General features: G+C 41.0%; 2 protein-coding genes across 2 annotated transcripts; both read right to left on the minus strand.

Moving 5' to 3' along the window:
• Positions 1–663: 663 nt before the first annotated feature.
• On the minus strand, positions 664–19087 carry LOC134224776 (zinc finger protein 337-like). Its single transcript, XM_062704342.1, has 5 exons — positions 18894–19087; positions 18287–18827; positions 17199–18071; positions 16868–17134; positions 664–1801 (listed from the first exon to the last, which is right to left on the minus strand). Exons 1-5 carry the CDS (start codon positions 19020–19022, stop codon positions 858–860), a joined length of 2754 nt encoding a protein of 917 aa, XP_062560326.1. The 5' UTR covers positions 19023–19087; the 3' UTR covers positions 664–857.
• LOC134219646 (uncharacterized) lies at positions 14583–15866 on the minus strand. Its single transcript, XM_062698447.1, has 2 exons — positions 15659–15866; positions 14583–15599 (listed from the first exon to the last, which is right to left on the minus strand). The coding sequence occupies exon 2, from the start codon at positions 15501–15503 to the stop codon at positions 14583–14585; it is 921 nt and encodes a 306-aa protein (XP_062554431.1). The 5' UTR covers positions 15504–15599; positions 15659–15866.
• Positions 19088–20221: the final 1134 nt, after the last annotated feature.

Here is a 20221-nt window from a genome sequence, read left to right on the forward strand (position 1 = left end):
ATACCCTAATAGTGGATTTCAGTGTTCTTCCTACTTGCCCTGATGCTAGGAAAGTTCGAGATTTTTTAAATAATGAACTAAAAATCCAATATTCGGAAGCATACAGTTGTCGTTATTTTCACTTTTTCAGGGGGTCGATCGAGTTTTTGTTTATTCCACGCATCTAAAATCCACATATTATTGAATTTGTTATGAATTCAGATATGTTAGAAAGAAAAATTACAATGCTGCGATTTTTATGATAAATATGGAACAAAATGGGAACAAATGTAAAAGTTAGGGACGGTCACGACTTTTATTTATTTTTTAAATGTGAGTACTGGGGAAACCAACGAGTTTGTTCTATTCTGCTCCAGATTCAAACTAAAATAGTGTTCAAAAATTTTGCAATGAAACTGAACCACTGCTGTTTTTACTCCAAAGGGTTATGAATAATTTTCCGACTTCTTTCTTTCACTATTATCCTGATTGAAAACTCCTTCACCCGAAAAGGATTCATCTATTCATTTAGTCACTATACTACGAAAGCATTCAGCGCTCTCAAAAATACGGTCTACACATTTGAATTCCGGGCCGAACATGAACTAATACAATTTTCAGTACTTACCTATTGTTCCAGAGATTCTGTTGGATGTTTCGGAGTACATTAAACATTAGAGCTGATATTAGTAGACGTTTTATATTACTATTTCACGGGAACACCTATTGTACTTTATATCTCTCGCTTAGAAGAAATTTACACCGACATCGAGAATTTTACCGTTGCCTCATCACCGAATCACGCTCTTTAATGTTGCCTGAGCATGTGCCTATCCAAAGTATATCTTCGCCCAAACACACCGTGGCAAATATTGCACTTATACCTTGGTACATTTTTTTTTCGAATGATCCCTGCTGATGTGTCGATTCAAACGACCAACATGGGAAAATCGGTTCTCACAGAACGGACACTGGAATCCTATATTGCGTGTTTTGCATTCTCTTTTCAAGTGCAGTGTCAGTAGATGTATATTGGTAAATCTCTTTCGGCACGTTGCGCACTCTTTGGCGTCGCACATACATTTCACCAGATGTTGCAAGTTATTGGTAGGTTCGTTGCACCACCTGCAGGTGTAGACCTTGCCCGGAATCCCATCCATTGCTTTGCCCCTGTCCAGCATGGACTGCTCTCGCAGTGCACGTCTGACTTCGATTCGTAGGTGTTTCTGGAGGCTGAGGTGATTGTTTCGCTCAATTCCGCAATTCTTACAAATGTGACGTTCATCAGTGGAACCTGTCATTGGACTAGTTCCATCTTTTTGTCCAGAGAGTTTCGATGAACCCGGTTGGTTAGCATCCGATTCTATTCGAATTTCGTTACATATATCAGGCTGGAAGTGATCTTTCAGAGCTGATAATTCGTTTGTCAAAAACCCACAGGAACAGGAAAATCTATTAACTTTGCATACACTTTTGGAATGTAGCATTGCAGTTTTCCTACTAAGGCCGTCCTTTCCGCAGTTATTACATTGAAACAAAGGCCGATAAAGGTTGTCTCGGTGAACTGATAAAGACATTTCATCCGCAAACGTCAGGTGGCAACTCTTGCAAGTGAATTTGTTGAATTGACTCTGTGTAAGATTTTCCAATAAATCAGTTTTGTGATTTTGTTCAAAATGCTCGGCACATTGTTCCTCAGAGTCGTATTCCCCTTGGCACTCTTCTTTGCAGCAGTAAAACATGCGCAGATTTCTTGTTATCCTCATGGTGAATCCCATTCCTATAAGGCCATCGTTATTCTTTTCGCTTTGTTGGCTTGACGCTGAAAAAATAATTAAAGAAAATAGTTTTAAAAGATTATTTCATCTATGATGGAACTCAGACCGCATCGTGCTTTCGTGCTGTGCGGTTCTTTTCTTTCTTTGCGGAAGGAAGTTTTTAATACTACCCGAAGCTATTTTAATTACAACAGTGCTTCTCAGCGCTATTTGTACCTACTGATCTCGTTACGATCTTTGCTTGGCTTGGACCCGTGCTTTCGTTTTACGTTGGACCCGTTTGCGGAAGTAAAATTCCGACAAGCGGTGGTAATCCTGCAGGGACACCGTTCTGGGAAAAAACTCTTAGAATGTCACGTCTTCACGCTCAGCAATGATTATTAACAAAAACAAGAGGAAGGGGGAATCTCTGAATTCTCCACTTCCTTCAAAGAAACAAGGTTTCAAGACCGTCCAGCCCAAGTGCGGATTCCGCCAATTGTGGTACACGTCGGACTCGATTATCCGGGGACTCGATTATCCGGGGTTCGAATCTCCGGAATTTTAGACTCGATTATCCGGAGAATTTTTTTTCTCCGATTTTTTTACGTAGGACTACGTCTGTCTTTTCTATATTTGGGTACACTTTACGATTGCGAAAATCGGGGACCGTCGCGAAAATATGATAGACTTTAAACTTTAGCATCTCAGCCGTTTCTCGATGGATTTTCAATTTTTTGGACCATTCGATCAAGGATGAGTCAACGCTTCTTTGTATTTATATGAAAATACTATTTTTAACTATTTATTATCGATAATCGAGTTTGAACAAGATTTTACGCAGAGCGGACGCATCAAAGCGGACACAGCATCACAGAGGCGCTAATAACATTTTCAAAGAAAATCCATAGCATTGGTGGTGGTGCTCGATGTGTTGCTGCAGATCATTCAACCTCAACGAACCAGAATTTCATATGAAGGAAAGGTTGACCATAAAAATAGCACTGTGGCGATCCGGCACCGCCAGTGCCGATGCTGAAAATTTATTACAAATTGTGGTGTCAGTTAGTTGGAAAGGAACATTGGAAAAAGAAAATTGGTTCTTTTCAGGACCAACATTTTATGAAAAGAAAGAGTTAATTGCGAAAATGGACTGTTTCGGTGACATCGGGTTTGAAATGGTAGCTTGGTTGCTGTTAGTGATTCCATCCATTAAAATTTATTACATCAACTCCCTCCGACGCGCTATCAAATTCGCTATTTACGATTGAGTTTTGCACTTTGAAGAATTAAGAAAATTATTTCGAGCTTTTTAGTGGCTTTGAAGAATGTTTATTTCGGATAGTCGGATCAACCTTCTTTTGTATAAAATGGTGGCTTTTGTATAAAATCAATGAAGACGCCACCTCAGTGGAAACTTTCTACAGCAATCACCCATCGGTGAACGTTGCTCGGACAGACAGATGCCAAGAGATAATGTTTGGTAATATGAAGAAACTTCCTCTTAAGTCAAATTTCTGCTGTTATTCCTCGCAACAATACGCATCTTAGATAAACAACATCTCATAACCAAATTCAGAATCTTGCGAGAAAATTTCATAGGATTCTTAGAATTCCGAACATCCGTTGTCTGCTGCGGAATCCCGATTAAAATGGCTCGCGCGGTGTTGCTAAGAAAGCAACTTTCTTATATCTAATGAAGTAATTCCATTAGCCCCGCCCCTTCATTAATCGTTATGAGTGCACATTATATTTACACCCATACAGATCACAAAGGGGCGGGGCTAACGGGCTTAATTTATTGAATACAAGAAAGCTGCTTTCGAGCGGCGCGCGAGTCATTTTGATCGGGATTCCGCGGAAAGAGCGGAATGGGCGGTTCGACAAAATTTGATGCAGCGGAGCGGACACAGCAGCATGAAGGCGTGGATAGCAGTGGCAATGCTGAAAATTTATTAAAAATGGTGGAGGCTTGGCGAAAAATCATCAAGTGGCGGTCGGACAATTTCAACGCAAGGTGCATTTGGATGCAGTTAGTTATTGGAAAGACGCATTGGGAAAAGAAAATTGGTTCTTCTCAGGACCAGCATTTTATAGAAAGAAAGAGTTAATTGCGAAAATGGATTGTTTCGGTGGTATCTGGTTTAGCGTGTTAGCTTGGTTGCTGTTAATGATTCCATCCGTTCAAATTAATTGCATCATCTCCCTCCTCCGATCTCAAATTTGCTAGCTACGATTGAGTTTTGCACTTTGAAGAAAGTTCATATCGGATTGTCGGATCAACCTTCTTTTGTATAAAGACCTTTTTGGAGAACACCATCTTCAAAAATGGCCAAAATAAAGAAGAAATAAGCAGAATCAGAAGTGGCGTGAAACCAAGCGCAAATGTATTTATTTGCAACGTTTGGTTTTCGCCCGCGATGTACGCGTACGTGGCAAGGTAAGGATTGTGATGTCCCCGACAGAAAGCCAGTCGAGTGCCTCCAGCGGCCGATGAGTCATGTTAATTCCACGATTAGAGACTCAAAGTCCATCCAACTGGGAACAACTATTCGACTTATTGATTCAGTTTACCTCCGAGCAGTTTGCTCAATGTAAATAAAACGACACAAATTATGATGGCAAATTCCATCAATTTCAAATAGCTACGTAGTCCTACGTCACCTTTGCGTACAACCCGATTGGGCTGCACCTTTGGGTTTTTATTTTATTTTTTTAAATTTCAATATTATAATATACAATACGATTATATAAACAACATGGGACGTATCCAGGGTGTGGGAGGGGGTTGAAAAAGGGGTTGTTTTGTATATTGAAAATTGGATTTAAGGCTTTTATATCAAATTCATGAGTTCAAATGAATATATTACTATTATATTCATATAATATTTGATTATTTTGAGGAACATGAACGTAGCTGAAATGGGATTGACTGAAGTAGGGGTGTTTTATATAATTAATCATAATTCCATGAATCAATTCTTTTCTCTAGAACATGTCGACAAACTTCTCGCTTCAAGAACTTTCCCATGGTAGTCCATTTCCTCTCTTTTTCTTCGTGATTATTTATTATTTATTCAGACTAATGCCGAAGTGACCTGTGCGGTATATAAGTTTAGTTTAGTTTAGTTTAGTTTATTTTCTTGTTTTAACATTATTCGGTTACAATAATAGTTTTGAGCTGAGTTATGGAATTCCTTTCAACAGCTATATAGTTCAAATAATATTGAAAGTTACTGGTCTGGTTCTATCTACAGTTTTGGCGATTTAAGGAGAAAGTTTAAAAAAACCTTGAAATAGCATAAAGTGTTGGGATAGCTAAAGGAAAATTATAAATTCTAATATTCTATACCCTAATATCACAGACTATGACAGACGCCGTAGCAACGGGTTTGCTGAAGTAGCACATCCCATCCAAAATTTCGGAAGTATACGCTGGATCGAATCATCGATTCGTTCTAGCTTCGCGATTCTGTCGACGTCATTGGTGGGATGGAATGCATCCAAATTCAGGATCATCTTCAATATCCGGTTCTGCTTCACTTGAATTTTATTCCTATGGCTTGCGGCGCAGCTATACCATGTTGTGAAGCCGTAGGTTAGAGATGGCTTGAAGACAGTCATATACAGAAGGATCTTGGAGTTGACGTCCAAATGTGAACGTCGGTTTATGAGCGGATAGAGCACTCTAATGAGTTTGTCGCATTTACTTAGGCTGTGCTTTATGTGGGTAGCGAAGGTTAGCTTCTGGTCCATTGATAGTCCTAGGTATCGAACCTCATCCGACCATGGAACTGGGAGACCCCATACGGATATTTCGCTTTGCGGAAGTTTTTGCTGGCTTCGTTTGCGAGTGAAGAAAATAGTCTGCGATTTGCCGGCATTCGTTTTTATCTTCCACTTTTTCTGGTAGCTTTCGATGGTATTTTGAGCCTCTTATAGTTTCGCTACTACAATGGATGGGTCGGAATCCGACGCGATGAAACCGGTATCGCCAGCAAAAAGAAAATATTTGACATCGTCAATCATCACAAGATCAGCGGTGAAGATATTGTAGAGCATAGGGCTTAGGACAGCTCCTTGTGGGACACCGAATGGAAGGAGCGAATAACTTTCAGAATATACGGGGGAAAATTATCTTATGTAATATTGCTTCTTGCCACACAGAGTCGTAGGCTTTCTCCAAATCAAGAAGCACCATGCCTGAAGATTTTCCTCGTGAAAAATTCGTTCGTATTGTTTTTACAAGCCGGACTAGTTGGTGGGTCGTTGAATGTCCTCTTTTAAAGCCGAACTGCTCATTAGGAATAATCCGATAGTTCTCCAGGTGTTGCTCAATGCGTTTGAGGATTATCCGCTCCAAAAGTTTACTAAGACTGGGTAGCAAGCTTATGGGCCTATAATTTGAGGAGATTGTGGGGTCTTTGTTGGGTTTCGGGATTGCAACAACTACTGCGTGTTTCCATTTCGACGGGAAATAGCCTAACCGAAGACAAGCGGAAAAGATTTTCGCTAGAACAATATGGGCCTTCCGAGGTAAATTCTTCAGTAAGCAGTTTCTAATATTATCCTGGCCGGGAGACTTTTTGAACTTTAGTCTTCGAATGATTTGTGCGACTTCCTTGGGATGAATCAACCACAGGTGACCATCATCACCATGAGTTTGATCAATGTGTATGATCGACTCGTGCACTGCAGCGACAGTATCTGGATCATCTTCCATTTGGTTGCGATGAGCTTGTGCAAAACTCATGGTCAGTTGTTGGGCTTTCTCCGTGGATGATGCGATAATATTGTTTCCTTGTCGCAATGGTGGGCTGTATTTGGTAGATTTGCGTAGAGCTTTGGTGATTTTCCAGAGTGTGTCACGGTCATCGTTAAGCGTGCGCAGCGTTTCTTTCAATTTGCGAAAGTTAGCTTGATCACACTCCTCTCGGACCCGGCGGTTCAGTGATGTGACTATATCCCGATAGATGGGATCCCTTCTTCTGTACCATTGGCGCCGACGTTTATTTCGTAGCGCTATCAACCTTCGGGTGCTCTCTGGAATTACCGCAGTTTCATAGGTTCGTTGCTGCACTTCAGGGATCGAGGCTGATTCTGCCTCCAGAACTGTCGACGAAATGAGCTCGATTGCAGCATCTATCTCGGTTTCACTAGTTAGAGCCGCAACTGCTGGGTCCAACAGGTTCAGCTTAGAGTTCACCTCGCGTTGGAAACGTGGCCAGTTGGCTCGGGCATAGCATCGAATATTGAACATTACTGGGAGGTGATCTGAAGACAGTTCGTTTAAGGTGATCGGTTTGGTCATGTTTAACAAGTTGTTGGAGAGAGGTAGGTCCAGGGTGGATGGACGACCACGGTTTAAAAGTGAAGTAGTCTGGGAAATGAATGAAAACAATACGAATTTCCCCTTCCTGGCATAGTATTGCTCCTGCTCTGTTGACTTCCAAGCAGTTCCAGTGACGGTGGCGTGCATTCAGATCTCCCACAATGAAAAAAGGTTCTGCTCTTCTTGTTATTATAGAGAGGTCTCGACGGAATTGTGTCCAAATCGAACGACGTTTTGCTCCAGGAAAATAGGCCGCTATTATGTGTATGTTACCCTCCGGTGTGTCAATCGAGATTCCCGCAGTTTCAATAACCTTGGTCGAAACGTTCAGTTCAGTGAATTTGATACCTTTACGAACAGCGATCAGTACACCTCCACCCCTATCTGCAATATTCGATTGTCGGTCGACTCGAATACAAGTGAATTTCGGATGAATAAAGGCATGTTTTGGCTGTAGCCAGGTTTCGGTCACGATTCCCACGTCAACAATGTGCCGCTCCAAAAAATCAAAAAGTTCAAGCTTCTTGCCGTGAACGGAGCGTCCGTTCCAATTGATCAGACGCAAGCAGCCTAAATTAGACATTATAGACATACTTGGTCGTTAGCTCGAAAAGAGCTAGAAGTTGTTGTTGTTTAGTTTGACATTTTGCCAAGCGATCAAACATTTCTCTCGCTAGAGAAAGAAATTCGGACATAGAAAAAAGACCGTTGTTATCAACTGATTGACCCCTCAGCACTTCAGCGAAAGAGCTGCCCGTCGGTGGGATGGTAGAATTGTTGGTGAGACCTGAGGGGGGAAGACGTTGCAGGCCAGGGGCAAAAGAAGCGGTTTTGCGCTCGGCACGCATTCGGGACAACTTTTCTATGTAGCTTTTACGGCTAGGACAACCGCGGTAGTTTGCAGTATGTTGACCACTACAATTTGCACATTTGATCGACTTACGTGTCTCATTTTTGTCAGCGCGCTCCAATTCCGCTTTTTTAGGAAGTCTGCACTCAGTTGAGGGATGCTGTTCACCACATTTGACGCATGACGGACGAAGATTACAGTTCCGCATTCCGTGGCCGAAACGTTGACATCGGTGACATTGGACAGCATCTGTGGGTCGTCGTTCGAAGTAACGCCAGTTTACTATTACGTTGAAGAGAGCTTTCACCTTTCGCAACTCCGACAGCTTTACGGTTCCTTTCACGAAGTGGAGTAGGTATAGCGCACTTTCCTCTAGACCAACTACTTTACGCGAGAACAGTCTAACTTCTGTTGTCAATACGCCGTGCGCAATAAGCTCAGTTTCCAACTCAGCAATATCGTATACCGCGAGACCCGATAGCACAACTTTAATCGGCTTTTCCGTAGCGGGAGTGTAGGTATGGTACTGAATGTTTTCTTTCTTCAACGCTTCCATAACGTCGTGGTACACTTGCTCTCCCGCACAGAATAGTTGAACACCCGTTTTGGTCGCCTTCATATTATATTCGGTTTGCGGTGTGTTGAATTTGCACATCAGCTCTCGCAGCTGTCTCGTTGATTGCCCAATAATTGAAATTGGAGGAACACGAACCTTTTTTTCCTTTGGCGGATGGATTGTTATGCTCGGAGTTAGAGTTGGCATTACATCGGTGATGTCATCTTCGTCTTCTTCGTTTTGCAGCAGTTGAAACTGATTACTCACTGCGATTCCATTATCCGTATTTCTGTTGTCGCTGATGCTGCCAGTAGGATAGGCCGTCGTTTGTTGGGGTGTTGATATCGATGTGGTGGTAGACGCCGGTGTCTCCATACAGGGGCTTTTCGCTCGCCGTGGGTTGGCGTCGTCGTTGCGCTCTATGTGAAGCTCGCGTTTCTGCATTGATTTAGAATGGCTCCTTAAGGTCAGGTGACGTGATTCGGTGGCCGCATTTTGTCCGGCCGGATACGGGGGAATTTTCTGCGACTTCAGATTGCCGTTTCACGAATTACACTTCGGAGATGACGATAGAATATTAGAAAACAAGTTGGACCGCGTATACATGGTTTGTTTACTCGGCACAACAGTGTTGCCAAAAAGTGCGGTATATAAGAGTCTTCTCCATTCGGCTCGGTCCATGGCTACACGTCGCCAACCACGCAGTCTACGGAGGGTCCGCAAGTCATCTTCCACCTGATCGATCCACCTTGCCCGCTGCGCACCTCGCCTTCTTGTGCCCGTCGGATCGTTGTCGAGAACCATTTTCACCGGGTTATTGTCCGACATTCTGGCTACGTGCCCGGCCCACCGCAGTCGTCCGATTTTCGCGGTGTGAACGATGGATGGTTCTCCCAACAGCTGATGCAACTCGTGGTTCATTCGCCTCATCCACGTACCGTCCGCCATCTGCACCCCACCATAGATGGTACGAAGCACTTTCCTTTCGAAAACTCCGAGTGAGCGTTGGTCCTCCACGTCCTTTTGTGCCTTTTAAGACAGCGAGGATTGGACTCAAGATTAATACCAGCAAAACGAAGTACATGGTCGCTGATGGCAATCAACGTGGGTTCATTAGTGGAGTTGTAGCGGAATGGTAATGGTGAAAAATTTGAAGAAGTAGAAGAATTTGTGTATCTTGGAACATTAGTGACGTGCGATAATGATGTTACCCGCGAGGTGAAAAGACGTAGTGCAGCTGCAAATACGGCTCATTACGGACTTCGTAACCAGCTCAAGTCCCGTAGTCTGCAAACGAAAACAAAACTCGCGCTGTATACTACTCTGATTTTCCGGTGGCTTTATACGGTCATGAGACATGGACGTTAAAGGAGGCTGATCGGAGAGCTTTCGGAGTGTTTCAGCGTAAGGTGCTGCGGATAATACTCGACTGTAAACAGGAGAACGGTATCTGGCGGCGTAGCATGAATCACGAGTTGTACCTGGTATATAAAGGGCTGGATATTATTAGGCTTATTTAACACGGCAGAAGGCCGTGGAAGGCCACGTACACAATGGCTTTTTGCAGTTGAAGAGGACCTGAGGGCGCTCAATGTTCAGGGCGACTAGAAGCAATTGGCCCAGGATCGAGTGGAGAAGGATACTCCATTTGGCTTAGGTTCATCGAATATCTGTACCCCATCAATACAAATATCCCCCCTTAAAGTATAATCCATTAGACGATCCCCACCAGTGCGTAAATAAAGCCAAAATAGCAACCTCTATCATAACGCGAACTCGCACCGGTCGTTGGTAAACGGGTTTGGGAAATGTAAACGCAACCTTCGGTGAATAGCGAGTTGGCAAATTTGGCGACCCGCTCCAACCGTTGCCAAACCATCACACGGAAATATAGAGTAACTCATAAATAAAAAATGTGCCGCCTTCTGAAAAATTGTTCGGTTATTCATAATCAAAACCATTGTGATGGAGGTCAGTTTAGTTTGGATTTCAACTGATTGGCGGCGCTAGTGCATATGAAATAACCTGATAGGTTAGATATCTCGAAATCTGGATTTTTTAGAATATTGGCGTCTTCTACAAAGTTGTTCGGGTGGTCAAAACCATCATGACGAAAACAAGTTTAATTTGAAATACAACCGCTTGGCGGCGCTAGTGAATTGGAAATAACCTAAAAGGTTAGATATTTCGATAGTTGAAATCTCAAGAATATTGCCGTCTTCTACAAAGTTGTTCGGATGATTAAAAACATCATGACGAAAGCATGTTTAGTTAATAATACAACCGCTTGGCGGCGCTAGTGTATTGGAAATAACCTGATAGGCCAGGTATCTCAAAATATGTAATTTTTAGAATATTGCCGCCTTCTACAAAGTTGTTCGGGTGGTCAAAACTATTATGACCAATGCAGGTTTAGATTAAGACATAACCGCTTGGTGGCGCTAGTGTATAAGAAATAAACTGATAGGTTAAATATCTCAAAATCTGGAATTTTCAGAATATTGCCGTATTCTACAAAGTTACAAGCCATAAGACGAGTTCGTTCAATTCCATTTAATTCCACCACTTGGTTGTACCTTTGACAGATACTTATTTCGACTTCTACAGTAAGGCCATCTTCAGTGTCTCGTACTTGACTCTATTCGACTCAACTCGAGCGCCAACGAGTATTGCGGTTTCAAACTAAACTTCTGGTTTTGACTACCCTTTTAAATCTTACATAATAACCAACCTAACAGATAATTCGGATAACTTTGTAGAAGATGGCCACTACGGATTTAGAAATATTTAACCTAACAGGTTATTTCTCATACACTAGCGCCGCTATGCGTATGAATTCCAAACTAAACTAGTCTCCATCATAAATGTTATGGCTACCCGAACAACTTTGTAGAAGACAAAATCTTTCTAAGTCTTATAGATCTCGAGATATCCACCTCAGTAAATTATTGCATATAAGCTAGCGCCACCTAGCAGATGTGTGTCTAGCTAATCTGATAATCACAAAATGCATTACGCATCATTATATTACAAAAGTTGGAGCGCGTTCTGAAAGATTTGAAAATAAATAATAATTTTTTCCTGATTTTATTTATTTCCGTGTTTGCCTCAATAGCAACCGGATATTCACCACCGGTGCGAAAACAAGTGCATAAATAAAATATGAACGCATTTCGTTCCTATACTAGACACTCATTTGGATACACATCGGTGGGGATCGTCTTAATGCAACAATCGGAACGCATTGACTAGATCAAACTTTGGGTTCATAAATTATGGCCAGAATACATTTTTTTGTGCTAAAAGCCTAGTAATTTTTTGGCACATAATCTCAACCAACAAGTTGCATTTAAATGGAAATCCTGTCTGAAAATTATCTGGATCAGACTATGGACTCAAAATATATGGCAAAAATACTATTTTTCAATAATACACTAGAAAGTCGCCGATACCGCTAGGTGGATTATTCAGGGTTTTTCTTGAATACTTTCTAACTGCACCACTGCAAGTAAAATAAAACATAAGTTTTTCGTCATTTAATTGCAGATTTGATTTTTTTTTTCTTGTGACTCGATTATACGGAGGATTCGATTATCCGGAGTGAAAAAAAATCGATACTCCGGATAATCGAGTCCGACCTGTATCTGTTGCCGAGTTTTCTGGCTTTCGGAACGAAATCTTGAGTAACCTTCAGGGGATCAAGGTTTCATTTCAGATTGCTAGGAAGGGTGACTGCCGCGGGATCCTTTGACGATCGCAAACGTCTTCTTCAACAGTGTTTAACTGAGAAGCGGCATAAATTCTTCACGTACGACAACAAAACTGAATGATTATTCAAAGTTGTCTGGGATGATAAATGACCCACTGGGATGATAAATCACTGGATGAGATTAAAATTGAAATTTCTCAATTAGGGGGAAAGACGGCTTTGGCAGCTTTTGTTCTATTATTGGCAGGGGGGTTTTTGTCGACCAAATTTTATGAAATTTGGCCACAATATTCTTTGATATGCAAAGAATGTTCATAAAAACATTAAAAAAACCCCTGCCAATAATAGAACAAAACCTGCCAAAGCCGTCATTCCCCCTACTTGGATTTGCGCCAGTCCAAGTAATTAAGATGAAAAAGAAATCCCACTCTGGTACTTCCCAGAGGGGCATTTTACAAGAATTTTATTTAGTTCATTTTAACAAAAGTGAACTAAATAATATGAAAAGTTTGGAAAAGGCCTGTATTATGTCCCATGTCCGTGTTACATGGGAACATTTCCGCAGGCCTGGGGGAAATTTCCAAAACCCCACCCAGTGCCGTAAGTGCCAAAAGTGGGGTCATGGAACTAAACTTTGTCACATTAAAGGCTAAATGCATGATTTGTGGTGGAACCTCTCACGCCAAGGACGCGTGTCCTGTGAGAGAAGATTCCAATAAATTTAAATGTGCCAATTGTGGGGGCAATCATAAATCCAATTTCTGGGAATGCCCTTCACGCAAAAAAGTTTTCAATTCCCGTGTAAAATTGATGACGGGAAATTCCAATCGGATCCCAGATTCGACGGGTAGAAATTTTACAAACGCTCAAAATTCGAAACCAGTTACCGGTCGAGCAATTCATACCCACCACAATCCTCGAACAAATTTTGCTGCTTCTCAACGCAAGCACTTCAGTAAATTCAAATTTTTCGAACGTACCTACGTATGCAAACATCGCTGCTGGTAGACAAAATTTCTCTTCTCAAAATGAGGTTTATACCCATGTCCTAACGGAAAATAACGGTCATGTTGCCGATTCAGGTAGCATGTCTGCTTCCGATTTTGATTTTTTACCTGAACAATTGCATCACATGATTGATGCAATGTTCAAAGCAAATACCATACCTGAAGCTGTTCAGGTTGGTATAAAGTACACACAAAAATTGTTATCGGTCTCCGTTTTAATGGATCCAAATAATTGTGTGAAAGTTCTAAATTAAAATTCCCGCTCTCTAAAGGGTAAGGAAGATGAATTATTCAACTTCCTAATAGTTCATAATGTGCATATTGCCATTATAACTGAAACATATTTAAAACCAGGACCCTCCATTAAAAGAGATCTAAATTATTTTATCTACAGAAATGATCGTCTTGACAGCGCCTGTGATGGGGTCGCCATTGTCATTAATAGACGTACTTATCAAACATAAATTATTTTCTTCGTTCGAAACCAAAGTTTTTGAAACCTTGGGAGTTTCTGTTGAAACAAATTTTGGACAATTTTCCTTCATTACCTACCTGTCTTTTCAATGCAATGGGCAGCAAAAGAATTTGTTGAAAGCTGATCTTCAAATTCTAACTCGCAACAAATCTAAATTCTTCGTAATTGGTGACTTCAATGCCAAACACTAAACACGGCAATATTTTATTTGAAGATTGTTCTGCGGGATATTTAGGGGGACTAGGGGCATTATGGACACCCTTAGCATTTTGGCAAGTTTCACTTATTGTAAATAACTTACTTCTGATCAATACCATCTACATGCTTTTGTAACTAATTTGATATAAGTTAGATATGAAAACTAGTTAAAAATATACATACATTCAATTAAAAAAGCCAACTTAAAATTTAACATTTTTAATAACGTCGTGAGATACCCGGGGTAAAATGGACACCCCCATGGGGCAGAATGGACACCCCCATGGGGCAGAATGGACACCTTCAAGAATATTCAATAATACGTGCCTACCAGTGCCCAACTATCAGTGACTATTAGAGGGAATTAGTTTTGAACTAAACATACATAAAAAGTAAATTCAATTCTCTTTATTGACCAAAAAAAAATAACAAAGGAAAATAACAGTATTACACATCGAGTCAACTTTGGATAAAAACAAATGTGCTCACTTACAAATAGGGCATTGAGCTTCATTGCAGTCATGATACCAAGTGTTACAGTCCGGGCACTTATGCCACCCTTGGGCTCCATTAGAGGAACTGAAAATTGCACCACATAATTCACAAAGGGAATCTTGAAGATGTTTTGCTTTTTTCATCGCTGAACCTTTAGGACGTCCTCGAGCACGCTTTGGTGTTTCGGAAAGTGTTTTAGATCGCACATTAGTTTGCTTCTGATATCATTTTTGGAGGTCGCTAATATCCTTCGCAGCCAGTGATTTTTGCAGCTCATCCCTGTATAGACTTGCTGTTATGTTCGCGGTCTTTCCCTTTCGTCTATTACGTGTGACCTTCCTGGTAGTTGTTTTTGCCAATGGAAGAATCGCTTCCGGTGACACTTTGAAAGCTTTAGTAGTCGGCGGCTGTTTGTTAGCTGTGTGACACAGATGAGGTAAGTCTTCTACTGGACGGACTTGTGATGTTGCATGTTGAATGTTTGAAGTGAACTCAACAGGTGCTTGTACAGACGGCATTCCATTCATATCATCTTCGAATCCTAAAAATGGTCCATCAGAATCACCATCATCTTCTATTGGAACATCCGTTACCATAGAAGGAGCGAAGTCGGTTTCGTTAAATATATACTTATTGAATGGCACGATGCCAGTTTTTCTGAATCCGTTTATAGCAGTGGCAGGAACAGCTGTCTGTGAAAAAGCATTTCCAACCAAACTGCTGATTTCGTTCAACGTTACAACCTTTCCAGGATTCTGTTTCAAATATTTTTCAATAGATAATGAAACATTAGTTTTGAAAGGGCCCATAAAGGCCACATCTAAAGGCTGCAGCTTGTGGCTGCAGTGAGGCGGAAAACAGAGGATGGTAACATTGTTATTACGAGCTTTTTCAATAAGTGTCAAATTTTTAACGTGGGATGCATGACCGTCCAAGAGAAGCAACACAGGAGCCTGTGGACTAGGACGGGTCTGTGCCAAAAAATGGTTAAACCATATGTTGAAATCTGCTATGGTCATCCATCCCGATCCATTACAGCTGAAAACGCTCTCCGCGGGTGCTCCTTTCTTTAACTGATCCGTTAAGCGTGATCGTGGGAAGATCAGCATGGGTGGAAGGAAATGTCCCGCTGCCGAAACGCACATACATGCCGTCGACAGAACCCCTCGATCCGCGGAAGTAATACAACCTACTTGTCTCCTTCCTTTGAGGGCGAGCACTTTCGATTTCTTAGTTTGTACCTGTAAATAGTAATTAGCAATAAGAAAACTATTCTTAAATAATCTTTTTCTCAACTTACTGTCAACACGGAGGTTTCATCGACATTGTAAATACGACTCGGAGGAAATTTTCCCGATTCCAACTGTTTCTCCAGCAGCTCGAAAAAGGAATTAACTGACACTCGATTGAATCCTTGAGCTCGGGCAGCCGATGTTGCCTCCGGTGTGCGTAATGAAAGCTCGGGATGTCGTTTTCTAAAAGATTGCAACCAGTCGGTACCTGCTAGCATTGTGGACTTGTTGAACGGATGTTTTTTATTGTTTTTCTCCGCGAGTTGATACGCCAAGCTTCTCGCATCCTTAGCAGTAATTCCGTAGCAAGTAGACTCCGCAGCAATTAAATGTTGCATCAATTCGTTTTCTTCAGCCGGCGTGAAAACAGGCCCGAAAGCTCCCAGTGCTTGTATTTCTTCCTCCCGCTGAAGGTATCGAATCAGAGTCGCACGGGGAATTCCATATGCTCGTGCAGCTCCTTTTTTTGACGTACCTTCATATTTTACCGCCTTCACTGCGGCTTCCAATGCAGTATTGGTCCACTTCCGGCGTTTTTGAGTCGATTTATAGTTCCGCACCATAACTATTGATTCTAACTTCAAACGAAACGAGCAAAAACACTGAACGCGTCTGATTTGTTTTGAATTTGAGGTTATGGTTGTCAACCATGAAGGTGTCAGCTCTACCCCATTGCAGAGTGTTCAACCTACCCCAAGGTGAAAGCATATTATAATTTCCATTTTTTTACATTATTAAGTTGGAAAACATATTCAAACATATATTTCAGAATAGTAGGAATAATTGAAGATTTCTCGAAGCTGAAAATATGCGACTAAATAACCGTCATTTATTTGCTAGGTCTTATTTGCTGATTGATGAAAATTCTAATTTTGTAGTGTCAAAGCAAACTTGCGGATATTTTCAATAAAACTTATTGAATTATGACATATTTCAACAAGAATATGGAAAAAATTAAATACTAATAAGAAAAATGAACTACCAGTGGCATTTAAAGTATTGTTTTTTATACATTTCAGAAGATACAAGGGGTGTCCAATCTGCCCCGGGTGTTCATAATGCCCCCAGGTCCCCTACTACATATTCAATATCTCAATGGCCCAACTTGTTTTTCATCAACTCGAAATCCTTCGACAATTGATTTGTTAAACTGAATAAACATCGTTGATGAAGATAACCCAGCTCGATCAAATTAAAAAAACTTTTCCAAAGCTTACCTCGCTTCTTTTTTCGATGATCCTCATACGCGTCCAAATCAACTTTCGTTCCAAAAATAGTCTCACAGTTCCAATTCACAAGATGTCGCTGTAGACTAAACTTTCTGTCTGTTGCGAAGCCGCACACACAGCGGAAAGCCGTCGGATGTGTCTTATAGTGCGACATGTAACTCATACGGTTGTCCCCTATGTAACTACAATGATCGCACTTGTACACCTTTCGCTTTTGCACGCTTTTGGAAGCTTTCGGAACTATACCTACAATCTCTAGAATATTCAAATAAAATCAAATTAAATTGCAGTCTGAATCACGAACCACAATTAACCCTACCGTTGTTAGAGATTTGCCCTTCTATAAAATATTCCCAATCGACCTTCTCCCCGAAAATGTCTTCACAATGCGAATATTCCACATGTAGCTGAAGGGTAGACTTCAGGTCGGTAGTAAACCCACAAACACAACGAGGAGCTTTGGGATGCGTTTTCAAGTGTTCCATATGGGTCTGCCTATCGTCCGTCGTTTGACTACAAATCCGGCACTTGAAATACTTTTGTCTTCTGGAAGTATATATTCTCAACGACTCCGGTTGATCTTGAATAGGTTCGCCATTATTCTTATCGATCTTCCGATACGGCCGATACGAAGGCCCCAAATTAACTTTTGTTCCGTAGATTTCCTCGCAACCCATTGTTATGAGGTGTCGTTGGAGAGTGTACCGCCTGTCAGTCCAAAAACCACAAACACACATTACAGCATTCGGATGTTTCTTGTAATGGGACATGTATTCTGATCGTTGGGTTGTAGTGTATGGACAAAATTTGCATTCATAGAGCTTCCGCATTTGGTTAATATCGTGTTCCAATGAGGCTTCATCGCTAAGTACGTGCTCTTCCCGATATTCTAACACCGTATTATAGGTACCTTCCTTTATCGAACATTCTCCTTCGAGTTCCATTGGTGGCTCGGTCATCGAAATCTCGTCTAATTCTAATTTACCAGCACCGATAATTAGATTTGATTCTGATTCTGTCTCTTTGAAGGGTAGGGTTTCGCTGACACTGTTCCATTCTCCATCTTCAGGATTCGAAAATGTTTCCTCTAGCTTTGGGATTTCATCGATAATTGTTATTTCTTCTACTTCAAATTTAAACTTTTCCGGAACACTTTCTGAGGTTTGCTCGGTCTGATCGATGATTGTGTTTGCTTGATATATGAAAATATTATAAAGAATAATGTGTGAGATTAATGAGATCACTTAAACTACGTTTACGATTTTTTCTCTGCGCAACACAAAAAAAAACACACGCCGCGAATATGAAACGTTAAGCAGTTTTAAAAATTCATAAGGAATCAGTGCATACATATAGAATGTAATGTAACCATTAAACATATGAACGTCCTAAAACTTTTTAAATTACCTTTCCTGCGTCGACCCTTGCGCGATGATGTTGTGAAATTCACCTTCTTCCCGTACAAGCTCTCACAATCAAATTTAGCCAAATGCCGCTGGAGAGTAAATTTCCTATCGGTCACTAAGCCGCAGACACAACGAAGAGCCTTCGGATGTGTTTTGTAATGGAACATGTAAGCCATTCGATGGAACGTCTTATACGGACAGTATTTGCATGAGTAAATCTTCCGTTTTAGTTGCGTATTTTGTTGAAACAATACTGGCCTTCCCTGACCCTTATATCCGGTATGATAGACAGAATCTTGCATTAAATTTGCTTCAAGCTTTGAACTATCTTCGATTATCGGAATTTCCTCGGGTTCCAGTTTTATCTCCTGCATAGGCACATCCTGCAATCTTTCATCAGAAGTATCTGCGCCAGCCAGTGGGAACATCCGCTGGAAGCATGACTGAGATTCAACGCTGGCCCGCTTCAACTCATAGCTCACCAAGATCTGGCCGTAGCACATCTGGCAAACATGCTGCGGAAATCCGTCACCGCTGGAAAACTGATTAAAAGCAAATTAAATATGTACTTGAATTAAAAATCTTCAAATTAGTTAAAAAATACATACCTTCAGCCCTATACCAAACTCGATCATGCGAAGAACCGTTTCACTGAATACATCCGAAACATGCAGCAGCGGCACGAAACAAATTAAACCTCCCCGGCCGCAGGTGCGGCAAAATATATTTTCGCTCATGCCTTAAGTTTTTTGTTGGTAATTAGGAGATAAAATTTTCTCAAAATATTATGAACACGATAACACGAACGACACGATGTCACAGTCACATTTAGAGATGTCGCAAATTAATCGATTACTTCGATTAATCGATTCAACGTTGTGATAATCGATTAATTTTGAATCGATTATTACCCAACGATTAATCGATTCAATAATCGAGAGGAATCTAGAGTAATTGATTAGTTACTAATCGATTAATCAGGATTTTACGACATCATAAGGATGTCGCAAATTAATTGATTACTTCGATTAATCGATTCATCTTTGTGATAATCGATTAATTTTGAATCGATTACTATCCAAAGATTAATCGATTCAATAATCGACAAGAATCGAAAGTGATCGATTAGTTACTAATCGATTAATCGGGATTTTACGACATCTTTAGGTGCCTGCCAGAGTAGACGCGTCTACGCGACGCGGCGCGAAAATTGCACACGAAGGAATAACAATCAATAATAAGGAGCTGTCAAATCGTATGGACGCTTCGCTTCGCTTCGCACTTCGCGTCTACTCTGGCCGCACCCTTAGTCACATTGCAAAACATTTCAGCAACAACATTTCAAAAGGACGAAACTGCTTTTGTAAACAAGAGCTGCGAGCTCACGTCGCTGGTGAGCTACACTCAAAAATGAAAGTACACACCAAAATTTTATTTCTCGATCGAGTCCACCTGAAAATGTACGTAGATTTTTTCCACCTGAAATTCACGTAACTTTTACCTGATTTTTCGATAGAATTTTCATTCTACGTGAAAAACAGTTAAGTTCTACCTGAGTTTTGGATAGAATTCACCGGACACGTAAGCTTCACCTGAATTTTCTGAAGCATTTGCATTTACGTGTGCACGTAAAATGTACCTGAAAAATCAGGTGGAAATAACGTTTAGATTTTTTGGAGTGTGGTATTGTAAGCAGACCTCACACGAGGCATATATTGACAATACTTTTTTCGTCAAACTTTTCTTCAATATTTTCACTGATTAGCCGGCGTGGCCGTAGACTCGGCCGTAGATGAAGAAAAACTCATTTTTTTCTTGAACTAATACGAATCAAATAGCGGTACACACTTAATCACGAATTTCTTGTTCTTCTTCTTACTTCTTCTTATTGGCATTACATCCCCACACTGGGACAGAGCCGCCTCGCAGCTTAGTG

This window comes from Armigeres subalbatus, chromosome 3 (assembly GCF_024139115.2).
Source record: "Armigeres subalbatus isolate Guangzhou_Male chromosome 3, GZ_Asu_2, whole genome shotgun sequence".
NCBI lineage: Eukaryota > Metazoa > Arthropoda > Insecta > Diptera > Culicidae > Armigeres > Armigeres subalbatus.